A 13,690-nucleotide genomic window follows, 5' to 3' on the forward strand; every position below is an offset into this window, starting at 1 on the left:
CTCCAACCAGCACCTCCTGCGCTTCTGGCTGTGCTGGGAGCCTGCTCAGGCCTGACCTGCCTCAGACTTGCCTCTGGCCTCGGCCTGGTGCTGAGGTCCCCCATTGGCAGCCTCCTCTCCTCACATCTCTCACTTCATGACTCCTTGTGCCTTTGCACGCCTCCCCATGCCCTATCGTGTTCCCTCACACCTCCCCACATCCCCCTCGCCCCCTCATGCCTCATCACACCTCCTTGCACCCCCTCACACCTCTCTACACCTCCCGTGCCCCTTCACGCCTCCTCATACTTCTCTGTGCTTCCCTAACACCCTATCATATCTCCTCACACCTGTCCACACCTCCTGATACTTGTCCACCACCTCAGATACCCATCACACCTCCTCATACTTCTCCACACCCTTTCCCACCTCCCAAAACCTCCTTACACCTCCTTACACCTCTACATACCTCCTCACACCCGTCTATACCCCCTCACGCCTGTCTATATTCCCTCACACCTAGCCACACCCCCTCACACCTGTCTACATCTCCTAAAACCCCCCTCACATCCTCTCACATCTCCCCACACCTCCTCATGCTTCCATGTACCTCTGCACAGCCCCTCACACCTGTCTACACCCCCTAATACCCATCGATACCCCCTCACACCTGTCCGCATCTCCCCACACCTACTCACACCTCCTCCGATCACCTCACACCTCTCCACACCTCTGCTCTCCTCATGCCGCTGGCATGTCTGTGTCTGGTTGTGTCTTAAGGTCAGAGACCAGCTTTTCCCATTTTTATAGTTCCCGAGTCCAGATTCAGCGCACCATATTGTTGACCTGTGTGAACATCATCAATCTGAACGTAGGAATGATATGAATTTTTGTCTGGCCTCAGATTTTCCTTAGCTATTCACACGGTCTCTGATTTTACAGGTCTGGCTTTGTACCGAGGAGGCAGGCCCATGCTGTCAGGAGCCCTGTAGAATAGGAAAGGGTAATTACTCTTTGTCTGCCTCCCCCTCAGGAGAGGTCTCCTCCTCCCAGCTGAGCTCCTGCTGAGGTCAGTGGGAGCCAGTGCAGACTGTAGGAGATGGACAGCCAGATAAGGGATCTCCGGCAGGCCAGAAAGCAGGGGCTACCCAGGACATTTAGCTCCAGTTCTGAGCACTAATCAACCTTTAATGACGTCTCTTGAAGCACAGATTTGGGAGGGGGTGGATTTATTTTGCTGGAAACATGATCCAGTTGTTTATACACTTTAATTAATGGAGACAAAAATTGTAAAAAATATATACATATGTATATACTTATACATGTCTGTGCACACGTGCATGTGTCTGCGTATTTGTGTGTGTGCGGGTATGGGTGTATACAATGACAGAATGTATATATTGCAGTTTAAAATGCCAAGAATTTAAATACAACTTTTTTTCTTTTTTTAAAGATTTTATTTATTTATTTGACACAGAGAGAGCACAAGCAGGGGGAGTGGCAGAGGGAGAAGCAGGGAGTCCGATGTGGGGATCGATCCCAGGACCCCGGGATCCTGACCTGAGCTGAAGGCAGACACTTAACCAGCTGAGCCACCCAGGTGCCCCTAAATGCAACTTCAAGGAACTTGAATCTGTAAGTTCCTTGGTCGCTTGTAAGTTCAGAATGCTTGCCTGTGAAGATCTGAAAACGTGTTTTAAAGGCGGGGGTGGGGGGTGTTGGTAGATTTGCTTACTGTAAACTCTCTGGGAACATCTGTGTGCCAGAGAAAGATTTTCTCAGCACAGCTTGAATAGATCCAATTGCATTTAAGACATAGATTTGTCACAAATTTTCAGCAGTGGATCAAGTTTTTGCAAACCATGGTCAAGGCTTGTATTTTGATATTTTGATGTGGTTATCACCTTGGCTTTTAGTTTCAAGAGGACCCAGTGATTTACTTACCATCAGATTTTGCCTTTCCCTGGTGATGCCTTTTCCCTCCAGGCAGGGCGGGGCGGTGTCTGAATTCTATGGGTGGGGCCCCGGGGCCCTCTTGATGTGGGACGCCTCACCCCTGGGTTCCTCAGGCTTGGTGTGCTGCCTGGCTGGTGTTCCTGTTTAAGTCCCTGTCCCTGTTTTAAAGTGATCCTCACTTCTTGTTTGTTGTGTTGTAATTACTGTGGTGAACAGTGTCCACTCGTGCTTAGTGTGTAGGGCAGCATTTCCCAAACTGTGTTCCCCAGAACACTCAGAAGACCATAAGCAGCCAGATAAGTTTGGGAAATTGCACATGCTGTATGTTTTGCTTGAAGATTTACAGCACGTATTAGTCTTTTGTAGACTAGGAAATTCCTGCAGGGAAAAACCATTTAGCCTTGCAGCTTCTAAATTTGCTTGATCACATGACACTTATTTCTGGTAACATTTATTAGTTTCAATTCTGTAGAACACCTTGAGAAGCCTTGCCTTGGAATAAATTTGTAGAAGTGGAACTATAGGGGCAAAGCATGTGATTGCTTATAAGGCTTGAATAACTAGACCAAATACTTGGCGGTCATGGCTGGGAACCCCGTCCTTCACCATGTCCCAGGAAGAGGGTTCTGGGTCCAGGCTGGCCTTGGAGGCTGTCCTCCCACACCTGACTCTGTTCAGCCCACTCCCAGTAGAGCGTGGGCAGATAGAGCTACAGAGGCCAAGGGCCTGTGGGAAGTCAGGATGTGTCTCTTGTTTGGTTTATAAAGAAGGTGAGTAGGTGGGCTGTGTTTCTCTCCTTGCTCAGCTCTTGGCTGGGTATTTCATTCTGCACATTCCAGCCCGAAGACCCAGTGCTGGCTGATGGTGGGAGCCAGCAGAGAGCCTGATTTGCCATGACCTTGATGCCGATCCACCCTTACTCCTCCTTCCTGCCATCTGAAGACCAGCAGGAGCTGTAAGTGCCAGAGGGGGCAGTGCTGGGCCAGGGAGCAGAGGAAGCCAAGGTGCCCACCATGAGGAGGTGCCCATGTGGAACTTGCATGTCTGCTCCTGAGCTTGGGCACGCTGTGGCTGGAGCCTTTTTGGTCTGCATCCCATCTTGTCCCCTCTGGGCCTCTCCTCTCCAACTATAGGCCCATTGAAGGCAGGACTGCTCATATTTTTCTTTCAGTTCTGGCAGCACTTTACACAGAGCTGAGCCCACAGGATACAACCATTTAGTTGTGTGCCATCTGGGGGATGCTATCATATGGAGTGCTCTCAGGCTGTGTCTACGAGCACTGGGATAAACCTGGTGTGTATGAGTGAGCCTAGTCACTTGACCTGAAACCTGCCACTGACCAAGCCCCACTAAGTGTGGCACAATATTAAAAATACTTGCGTACCGACAAGGTCAAGCACCTTAAAAAAATACTGTAGTTTCTTCTCTGCATTTTGATATCTGTGAATTTTTAATTAATTCAGAATTATTAAATATTATTAAAATAATTAATAATTATTAAAAGTAAGATATCGAAGTACTACTTAAGGAGCATTTTCCTGAGACCATCATTATATGTTGCATCAATCAGCCAAATTTTGTAGCAAAACTTTGGAGTCCTGTATTAATCTGTTCCTTATTTCTAAGAGAGGTTGTTTTGTAACATTTCTCCTTATGGGCTGCAGAGAAACACCAAAGCTGATGTGATTTGCTAAAATCCCAGGGGAGCCTTGTCAGATAATGCTGGACTCAGGACCCCTTTAGAATCAGGGCAGTGTCTTTGTGTCACCTACTTGTGTTATTAGCAGATATTTTATTTGTGATGTAAACCCCTACTTCCTACCTCCTTCCAAAAATGATTTAGGACAGATACAAAACTCATGTCAGAAACAAAATCGCGGGGATCCCTGGGTGGCTCAGTGGTTTAGCCCCTGCCATCGGCCCAGGGCCTGATCCTGGAGTCCCGGGATCGAGTCCCACGTGGGGCTCCCACATGGAGCCTGCTTCTCCCTCTGCCTGTGTCTCTGCTTCTCTCTCTCTGTCTCTCTCTCTCTGTCTCTCATGAATAAACAAATAAAATCTTAAAAAAAAAAAAGAAAGAGGGATCACTGGGTGGCACAGCGGTTTAGCGCCTGCCTTTGGCCCAGGGCGCGATCCTGGAGACCCGGGATCGAATCCCACGTCGGGCTCCCAGTGCGTGGAGCCTGCTTCTCCCTCTGCCTATGTCTCTGCCTCTCTCTCTCTCTATGTGTTACTATCATAAATAAATAAAAAAATTTTAAAAAAACTTTATAAAAAATAAAAAAAGAAAGAAAAAATCGCTTATAAGTTTAGAATGCTTGCCTGTGAATCTCTGAAAACGTGTTTTAAAGATGGGGGTGGGGGCGGTATTGGTAGATTTGCTTACTGTAAAGTCTGTGGGAACATCTGTGCTTCCCCCTCCCCCAGATACAGAGTCTGTTCCTAAGAGCCCTCCATTGGCAGCAGGGTACTGGAGATTGGAGAGAGGGCAGGGATGTGTGTGTCTGGGGGGCTGCCCGTGGACCTTGATCATGCCCTAATCTTTGTTCTTTGCACCATGCCCTGACTATGTCATCTCGCTATTGTAATCGTGTTTTAAATTAATGATTGCAGAACTATTCAAGAGTAGCAGTATTTCTCAAGAGGTGGTCCTTGGACTAGCTGTATCAGAATCACTTGGGCTGGGGAACTTATAAACATGGAGGGCCTCTCCCTGGACCCCTCCCAAGACCCACAGGGTTGGTCTCTCCCTGGGCCCCTCCCAACACCCACAGGCTTGGCCTCTCCGAAGGTGGTGGGGTTTGCATCTTTGCAAGCTCCCTGTGTGATTCTTTTTTTTTCCCTTTTAATTGAAGTACAGTGGACACACGATGTTATATTAGTTTCAGATGTACAACATAGTGATTGGACAAGTCTACATATTACTCAGTGCTCACCATGATGAGTGTGGACACCGTCTGTCACCATACAATGTTATTTCAATATTGACTATCTTCCCTATGCTGTACATTTCATCTCTATCACTAACTTATTTTAAAACAGGGAGCTCATACCTCTTAATCCCCTTCACCTATTTTGCCCATCCCTGCACCCACCTCTCCTCTGGCCATCATCAGTTCCCTGAATTTAAGAGTCTGCTTATTTGTTTTGTTTGTTTTGTTTTTTTCGGATTCCACATCTATGTGAAATCACATGGTATTTGTCTTTCTCTGGCTGATTTCACTCAGCATTATACCCTGTAGGTCCATCTATGTTGTCACAAATGGCAAGATCCCATTCTTTTTCATGGCTGAGTAATATTCCATGGCGTATATACCACATCTTCTTTATCTATCTATCAGTGGACACTTGGGCTGCCTCCGTAGTTTGGCTATTGTAGATAATGCTGCTATAAACATAGTGGGGCACATATCCCTTCAAATCAGTGTTTTTGTGTTATTTTGGTAAATAACCAAGAGTGCAATTACTGGATTGTTGAGTAGTTCTGTTTTTAATTTTTTGTGGTCCACCTGCGCTTGCCTCAGAAGCCCCCATACACACTCAGGGGACAGCGGCCATGTCATAGCTGGAGCTGGAGCATGAATTGCCATGTGCCTTCTCTGACCTCTTCTTCTCTCTCCTTCTCCTTTTCTTCCTCCTCTTCCTCTTCTGTCTCCTCTTTGCCTTCTGAGAGCCTTTGCCAGGCTGGACCCTGCACCCTGGGTGGACACATTAGCAATTGTGCAGGACACAAAAGATATGGAGAAATCCCAACACACAACATTTCTCCTATAGATAATGTTCGTTTGATACTTCTATGGCCCTGAGACATTGAAAGCATGCTCAAAATTTGAGGCCTGGGTAGGTGGACATTTACATTCAAATAACATGAGTTTGGTGCCTGTGAAAATTCTAATAAAGGGTGAGAGTGGATGGCTTATCTCTATGGGAAATATGAGTTCAAATAGGAATCTTATAAGAGAAATATTTGGCAGTAGTAGACCAGTAATACTTTTACTCCCCGCCCCCCCCCTTTTTTTAACCATTTTCTTCATTTAAAAAATATCTTTTGAAATTGTGTGGATGGCTTAAAAAAATCTTTAGCTTAACAAACATTGTAACAAAGCAACCATTTCAGTTTCAGAAATTGCCCTGGAAGCTGGGTAGAAAGGGAAAGAAGAGTTCCAAGTGATGTCATTGGTTTGTTGGGGTCTGTTTACCGTATCTCCAACCCACCATGTTGTTCTGTCATTTCAGGTGATTTTCAAAGCCAAGTCAAAATATTCTCCAGAATTACTCAAATACCGGTAAGTACCCTGACGGGGATTTCCATCTTCATTCAGCAAATATATTTCTGACTATTTAGGACTCAGTTAGGCACCCTGAGGGAGAAATATAGTCTGCGTCTGCAAGAAGCAAACACTCTGTAAAGATGTCCTAAACAACACAGAAACTCACAGCATCAGGCAGAGTAGCAGATGTTCGGGAGCACGGGCAGTCTCCGCCTTGGGCTGCTATGTTCTGTGAGAGTCACAGGAATTTTATGGAAGAAGTCAGTCAGTGCTGGGCTAAAAAGAGAGGCTCATAATATGGAAGAGAATGCCTTAAATCACATGCCAAGGTATATGAAAAGGTAGATATGCATGTTTTTCCTATGAAGAGGGTTCATAGATTTCCCCAAATTTTTGAAGAGGTCTGTGACCCCAGCACTCCCAATAGCAAAGAACCAGCAGCTTGAAGAATGCTCAGACTTGGTCAGAGGGCCAAGGGTCAGAAGGGAGACAAGGCAGTTAGCAGACATGAGGCAGATGCACAGTGTTCTGGTGTCCCTTGCCCAGGAGAGCTCCACTGCCATGGGCAGACATTTCTGGAAAAGCGATTTTGGCCATTTATCTTCTTGAATCAAAATGAAAGTTTAATTCTTTTGTTACTTAAAAAATATGTAAAAATGTATGCATATTGTATTTTATTTAAATATATAATTTTAAATTTATAAATACTTCTTATTTAAAATTTTGAAAGTGTATTTTTATTGAGATGTAATTGATATATAAGTCATATAATCTAATATAGATTATATTAGTTTCAGGTATCCCACAGAATGATTTGATACTCGTGTGTATTGTAAAATGATCACCTCAGAAACTCTAGTTAACATCCCTTACCATACACAGTTACAAAAATTGTTGTTTCTTGTGATAAGAACTTTTAAGATCATGAAAATGTACATTTTAATCTCCATTTTATATCCAAGGAAACAAATTCAGAAAGTAGTATGATAGTTCTCTGGCCAAGAGACGAGTCATAAGACTCATGGTGCCATGTTTGTTTTTTTGTTTTGTTTTGTTTTGTTTTTACCAGATCTTGATGTCTTTGCTCACTACTTTTTGGTACATATTTCTACCAGACTACTCAATTGGGACTTCAGGGTCCACCATGAAAAAATGTTGGTCCTAAAGAGAACTGCTTAAAGGTGCAGCTCCAAGTGCGTGATCCCCTCCCTTATCTGGCTTTTCCTCTGCACCCATAATCTCTGCCTCCATCCTCTTGACTAGAAATGTAGATCAAGGGATCCCTGGGTGGCACAGCGGTTTAGCGCCTGCCTTTGGCCCAGGGCACGATCCTGGAGACCCGGGATCAAATCCCACGTCGGGCTCCCGGTGCATGGAGCCTGCTTCTCCCTCTGCCTGTGTCTCTGCCTCTCTCTCTCTCTGTGTGTGACTATCATAAATAAATAAAAATTAAAAAAAAAAAAAAAGAAATGTAGATCAACCAGGGGGACTGAGGAGCCAAGAATGGGTGAAGACTGAAGAGGAGGAAGAATATTTTGATTGAATCATGGAGTAGTCTTATTTTGAGAGTGGTTGGTTGAGGCAGGGGTAATGAGATACCTTCTAGAAATGAAATATGAAAGCATTGGTTAGAAAGGAATGCTGTTCCAAAAGTTTCCAACCTCTGAGTCCTTGGGGGATGGAGTCTATTAGATGAGAGTGGGGTGGGGGTCAGTACTTGATCATTGAACTAAAGTGCAGACAACAGGATAGGCTGCTTTTTATGGGAGCGGATTTGGAGATACGAAGGCAGAAAACCAGGAGAAGTTCAGCTGGATGAGATATTCGGGCTGGAGAAGAAACAAGAGTTTCTTGAAGCCAGGAGAGTGAAGTTTCAATGGCAGAAGCCTGTTAACTCTGACGTAATAAAAAAGAAATCCTCAGAGTTATTCGTGTTTAGGCACATCTTCTGTATTCTCTGTTCAGTTCCCCACTTCTCCGAAGCCAGATGCCACTGCAGATATTTCAGGCCATGATTTATCCCTTGAGATGCTTTGATATGTTGGCTTTTGAATAGATTGGTTTTCCTAATTGAACCACAACTCATTTGAAATGAAACACCAGCCACGAGTTTAGAACTGGTTAAAACTTCTCACTACTAGAAGCTACTCCTGTAGCCACTCAGTGTTTTTGAAGATGATTTACATTCAGCACAACCAAGAACCACTTCATTTTTCACTGAAGTCCTCTCTCTCCCTGACACGTCAGCTAGCTCTCAGCTTTGCTGGAGTTGGTGCCCATGTGATTCAGTTTTCCTCTTTCTCGGCCTGTATTTTTCAATCTTTGGCTTGGGAAGTGTGAACGCCAGACATGGGGGTGCCTAAGAATACTTTGATTTTAAGCCTTTTTAACTGTTTCCCTCCATCTTTGAGTTTTTGGGTAAGTGAAAAACCTAAGGAACCGGGCTTTGCCTTTCCCATCCTGTAAGGAATCTAAGATCTCAGAAGAGACGTTTAAACAATGCTTTACAGGCTATCAGTACTATCCCTTCACTGTAGGAGGTAGCAGAGTTGTTTCGTGCTGAATTAGCTGGCAGCCCTCAAGCCAGGCACCTATGTCCCAGACCCACGTGGGCAGCTGCCTTTAGAGACTCATCTCTGAGCTTGCAGACCAGCTAGGCGCCCATCCCTCTGCTCACAAGCAAAGTCATCTTCCCAGATGCAGGGTCCTGCTGCTTTCCTTTATCTTTGGTCTTTTTTATCTCATGATAGACTATTTATCTTGACTCTGTGGCTTGAGTTGAGAAGTAATTCTGGGGCAGGGTGCAAAACAGTGTTGCCATGGAAACACACCCTTGTGATTATATCTGTTGTGCCCCCCACCCCGTGCTCTCTCCACACCTCCAGATCTCTCCCTTTCTTCCAGAACTGCAGGCCCAGGGGGAAATGTTGAACTTTGCAAGGTATTTTTTTCCACTATAAAAGTTATATAAGTTCATTAGAAAAAAAATTATAAAATAGAAGATTGGAAGTTTGTAAATACAGACATATGGAAAGAAAGAAACCAAATTTAGTCGACTCCCCTCTCCTTCCCCACAGAAAGCCCCTCCAATTTGAAGGAAACACGGTTTCCATTGTAGATTTTCATATACATTTCCCAGGATGGAGTTGTTTTGCCACATTTATGATTTTGCCTTCTGACTTTGACCTTAATGTTGGGCGAGTACTTTGACTATGTGGTCTGTTGTGGATACTTTGACCAAGTCTCACAACACAGTGTATTTCTTTAAGGTAATACCAGCCAGCTCAGCTCAGGTCATGATCCCAGTGTCCTACGATTGAGCCCCTAGTCGGGCTCCCACTGCCCATCCCCCTGCTCATGTACACACACACTCTCTCTCTTTCAAATAAATAAAATCTTAAGAAAAATAAAAGACAATACTAGGCTGAATTCTGTTTAGCATGTGGTCCTAGAGGCTCACAGAGCAGGATAGGATAGAAATTGTAGGACAGGAAAGTTTTAGGCAGAAAGATCAGCTTGTGAAAGGACGGGGAGGTGGGGACACCTGGATGGGCATCAGGCCAGCATACAGACTGGCTTAATTTGCATGTGGAGTGCCTATTGATTGACCTGGCTCCACTGAGTGATTGGAAGTACAGGGGATTGGAGGGCACAAGGGTGGGGTGAAGGGTGGGGGTCAATCTGGACACCATCACATTGGTTCTGGCAGAAGCATGGGGCTGTGTGGTTGGTGAAGATGGGAAAGTGGGCCCATAGTTAGGGGAGCAGGAATCAAGAATCTGTTGAGCTTGACAACTGATTAAATTGGGGGTGTGGTCAAAGAAGAACTTTACAGTTTAGGAATCTTCAAAAAAAGTTGTGAGGCCTTTCACAGAAATAGGAAAACTGAGAGGAATGATGGGGGAGGAACACTGGGAGTTAGGCATGGGCATGGTTTGAGGTAACAGGGCGTCAGGGGCAGGCTGTTTGGAACGTGAGTCTGGATGGAGGATGGGCCAGTGGCTCAAAATGAGCTTCATGAACTTAGTCTTAGAGAGACTAATGTAAGCTGTTAGAGTGAATGCATTTCCCAGGAACCAGGGGGTAAAGGAGAGAGCCAAGGATGTTACCACTTTGAGGAAAAGGAACCAGGGGCTATTCTGGGGCAGGCTTAGATGGAGGAACATGAGGCCAGTGTAGGGAGCTCTAGGAAGGTGGGGAAAGATGGTGGTCAAGAGTTGACATCTCTGAGTTTGGGAGTAGGTCATGGGGGCCTGGGGGAATGTGGGGTCAGCGGAGGAGTACCTGTGGAGGAAGGAATGACAGGATGAGGTGAAAACCTTCTAGAAGTTGCTGTTGACAAAAGGGAAGTCACCCTGGGGGTGAGGACAGAGGAGTAACAAGATAGGAAGGCACAGGACCCACTGGATTCTCACAGAGCAATTTGAGGCAGAATGGGAGTCATCTCTCTTTTATAGAAAGGACATGCAGCCCAGAGTGGCTGAGAGACTGGCCTGATGTCTTGGCTCCGTGTGTCTCTGGGTCACGCTGGGCAGATGGGGGAAGGAAAGATGGTGGGATGGAGGCTTGGTTGCTATTGTGTGAAAATCCAAGATGGCAGGGGAGCCAGGGAGCCACATCATACTAGCTGTCATGGGTGCCCCGTGGTGGGTGTTGACTTATAGGCTTCTTCACCCTTCACTTACACGTTCTCTTTCTCTCTCTGTGCCCTCTCCCATTCCTCTCCCTCTGCCCTGCTCCATGGGTCCTGTCAGTGGCACGATGTCCAGAGTCGGGACTGTCATCCAGGATTCTGTGTCCTGGTCTGTTACAGCTTTTGAAGACACTCTGTGGCTTCAGAATTGCTTTTCATTGTGAGTTTTCATCTTCTGGATTCACACACTCAACTTAGACCCAGTCTGTTTCTGAGCCAAGCGAGTCTGTTCCCTATTTGCATTTTTACTGAAGGAAGTGAACAGTATGGACGGTCCTGAAGAGAAGTGTGAAGCTGCTGACTTTGGTTTTAGCAAATTTGAGAAGTCCCGCTGTGGACCTCACACCAGGCACTGAGGAAATTGTGGCTCCAAGAACCTACACGTAGAAAATGCATCCGTCCAGCCTTGGGCAGGTGCCGTGACCGATCTGCACAAACCTCCCAGACGCAGGAACAGCGAGGCTCAGAGGGTGCCTTCCTCAGGACACCTCGTGTAGCCGGTCTGTAATTTGAATCCAGGACCAGCTGCCTCCCAAATCTGGCCTCTTAGGTGTTTGTTAACTTTGGCATATTCTGCTTAGAAGCACTTAAACAAAAAAGACCGCATTTTGCTTCTGGATTGATCCAGAACATGCAGCCGGCAGATAGGGCACAGTGCCTGACATTTCCCTCTGGTCCTTTCCAGGTTACCCCTCTACCTGGCCTCACTCTTCATCAGCCTCGTTTTCCTGTTGGTGAATTTAACCTGTGCAGTGCTGGTGAAGACAGGAAATTGGGAGAGGAAGGCCATTGTCTCCGTGCGTGTGGCCATTAATGACACACTCTTTGTGCTGTGTGCCGTCTCTCTCTCCATCTGCCTCTACAAAATCTCCAAGATGTCCTTAGCCAACATTTACTTGGAGTCAAAGGTAGGTGGAAATGGGGTCGAGATCCCTTCACTACTCTAAAAGTCGTTCCCTGGTGGCCAGCAGAGCTCAGCAAATACCTTCACACCCGACCTCCCACCAATGATTAGCCATTCTGTGGTTGTCCAAACGCAGAGCTGCGGAGCTCGTTGAACTCGGTATGCGAGAGCAGTTCCATTCGAGGTGACTCGGAGTGTACTGGAGTGTGCAGAATTACTGGCAGAGATGCAAATCTCTGGGTTATAGATACACTGTTTAACCAACATTTCAAAGGAGTCTGGGGATTGCTTGTGCTGATGAGATTAGTAGAATCACACACCCAGTGTCCCCTGTGTTCCAGGCACTTTTATGAGATTGGCGTTCTACACGCATAAGCTGACGGAGTCCTCACAGGTCTCTGGGAATAGGTATCAGCCCCACTTTACAGCCCGGGAGACCGAGGCAGGGCTCAGCAGCTTGCCCTGGTTGCCCTACGCGGCCTATTGACGGAGAGCCAAGGTGTGGGACTCAGTGGTCTGGCCCCAGGCTCACCCCGACGCTGACTGACGCGCCCATGGTAGCACACGCTCCAGTGTGGACACTGCCCCTGGGAGTCGGGGACCAGGTCCCTCTTGTGCTGATCGGCCAGAGACAGAGGCAGACGAGATGGAGGGGAAGCGTGGCTTGCTGCCGTGCTGCACGCCCTGGAATCTGCGTTCTCCCTCCTCTCCCCAGGGTTCTGGAGCGGGGCAGGGACGCTCCCTGGGGCTGTGGTGCCCAGGTGCCTCTGCTCAGCCTGATCCCAGTCTCCCTTCCCTGAGGAGCATGGTGACATGTGGAGGCTGGGAGCGGACCTGCCCCTGGCCCTTCACCTCTGGGGACCTCGGGGCTCTCACGGGTGCAGGGATTGGGTGGGTCCTGTGGCTCCGCGGCTTCCAGCCTACTGGGACTGGGTCCTGCGGCAGACCCCCTCGCTGCCTTCTTTGCCGTGCCGCCCACCCGGCTGTCATCAGTCGTCATCTGAAGACACTGAGGCTGCTCTGTCTCCCACAATATCATGTCTTCAGGACTGACCAGTTGGCTAAAATCTGGGCCTCTGACTTCAGGAACACAGAGCCCTCTGCAGGCCTCTGGGATCCGGCTGACCTCTGGCAGGGTCCCCAGAGACTTGGGTACAGCAGGGGCAGTTTTCTCAGCCATCAGTCTGGACAGATGTGAGACTTGATTTTGCCTCGACTTCGTTGTTTATATTGTCTCCCGCGTAAGGGCTAGCCAAGGCTTTTACAAACAGAATTGTGGTTTTTATAGGAAGGGTTACATTCCAGATTGTCAAATTACCATTTAGATCACCCCTGTGGCAAACAAGCTAATAAACTTCTACTAGCAAAATGAAATATCTTAATTAGTGACTTCCGAATGTAAATCTCAAAAATCAGTTTCCATTTTTTGGTTACATTACCAGCATATTTGTAGGTAGGGGCCCTTTAACTGACTGTAAATTGTTAGCTTCATCAATTGGGGAACAGATCACCAAGTTCTGTGTAATTCCAAGTCTGGAGTGATACTGGGATTCCAGGGTTTCCAGCCTAGAATTTTCTGGAATTTGAGGAAGTACCCCTCCCCACCTCCACCCATGCCCCCCAGCCCAGAGCCGCCATCCGTGGGACATCGCTCTCCCAGCCAGCATCCTGTTGAGATGAGTTGTCCCTGGGCCAAGGACTGGGCAGTGGGCTCATAAGTCAGGAGGTCATCTTGGAAATTGAACAGCATAAACCATCTGACTTCCTCATTCTTAGAAACCTAGGCTTTAGGCCAATGACCCATATTTTAAGGCATCTCCAAATCAACTCCCAGATTTTGAAGCATCTATTGAGGAAAATTTGAAATTTTAGAAGGGGCTGTGGGT

The 13,690-nt window shown here is 46.9% G+C and overlaps 1 protein-coding gene across 1 annotated transcript in view; it reads left to right on the forward strand.

The window, feature by feature from the left end:
• Positions 1-13,690, forward strand: part of GPR137B (G protein-coupled receptor 137B) — a 45,790-nt gene that overhangs the window by 13,982 nt on the left and 18,118 nt on the right. The window contains exons 2-3 of the mRNA XM_055308851.1: positions 6,173-6,222; positions 11,586-11,808. Coding sequence (XP_055164826.1) covers positions 6,173-6,222; positions 11,586-11,808 — 273 coding nt within the window. The remainder of the gene's footprint in view (positions 1-6,172; positions 6,223-11,585; positions 11,809-13,690) is intronic.

This window comes from Nyctereutes procyonoides, unplaced genomic scaffold (assembly GCF_905146905.1).
Source record: "Nyctereutes procyonoides isolate TBG_1078 unplaced genomic scaffold, NYPRO_anot_genome, whole genome shotgun sequence".
In the NCBI taxonomy this organism is placed as follows: Eukaryota; Metazoa; Chordata; class Mammalia; order Carnivora; family Canidae; genus Nyctereutes; species Nyctereutes procyonoides.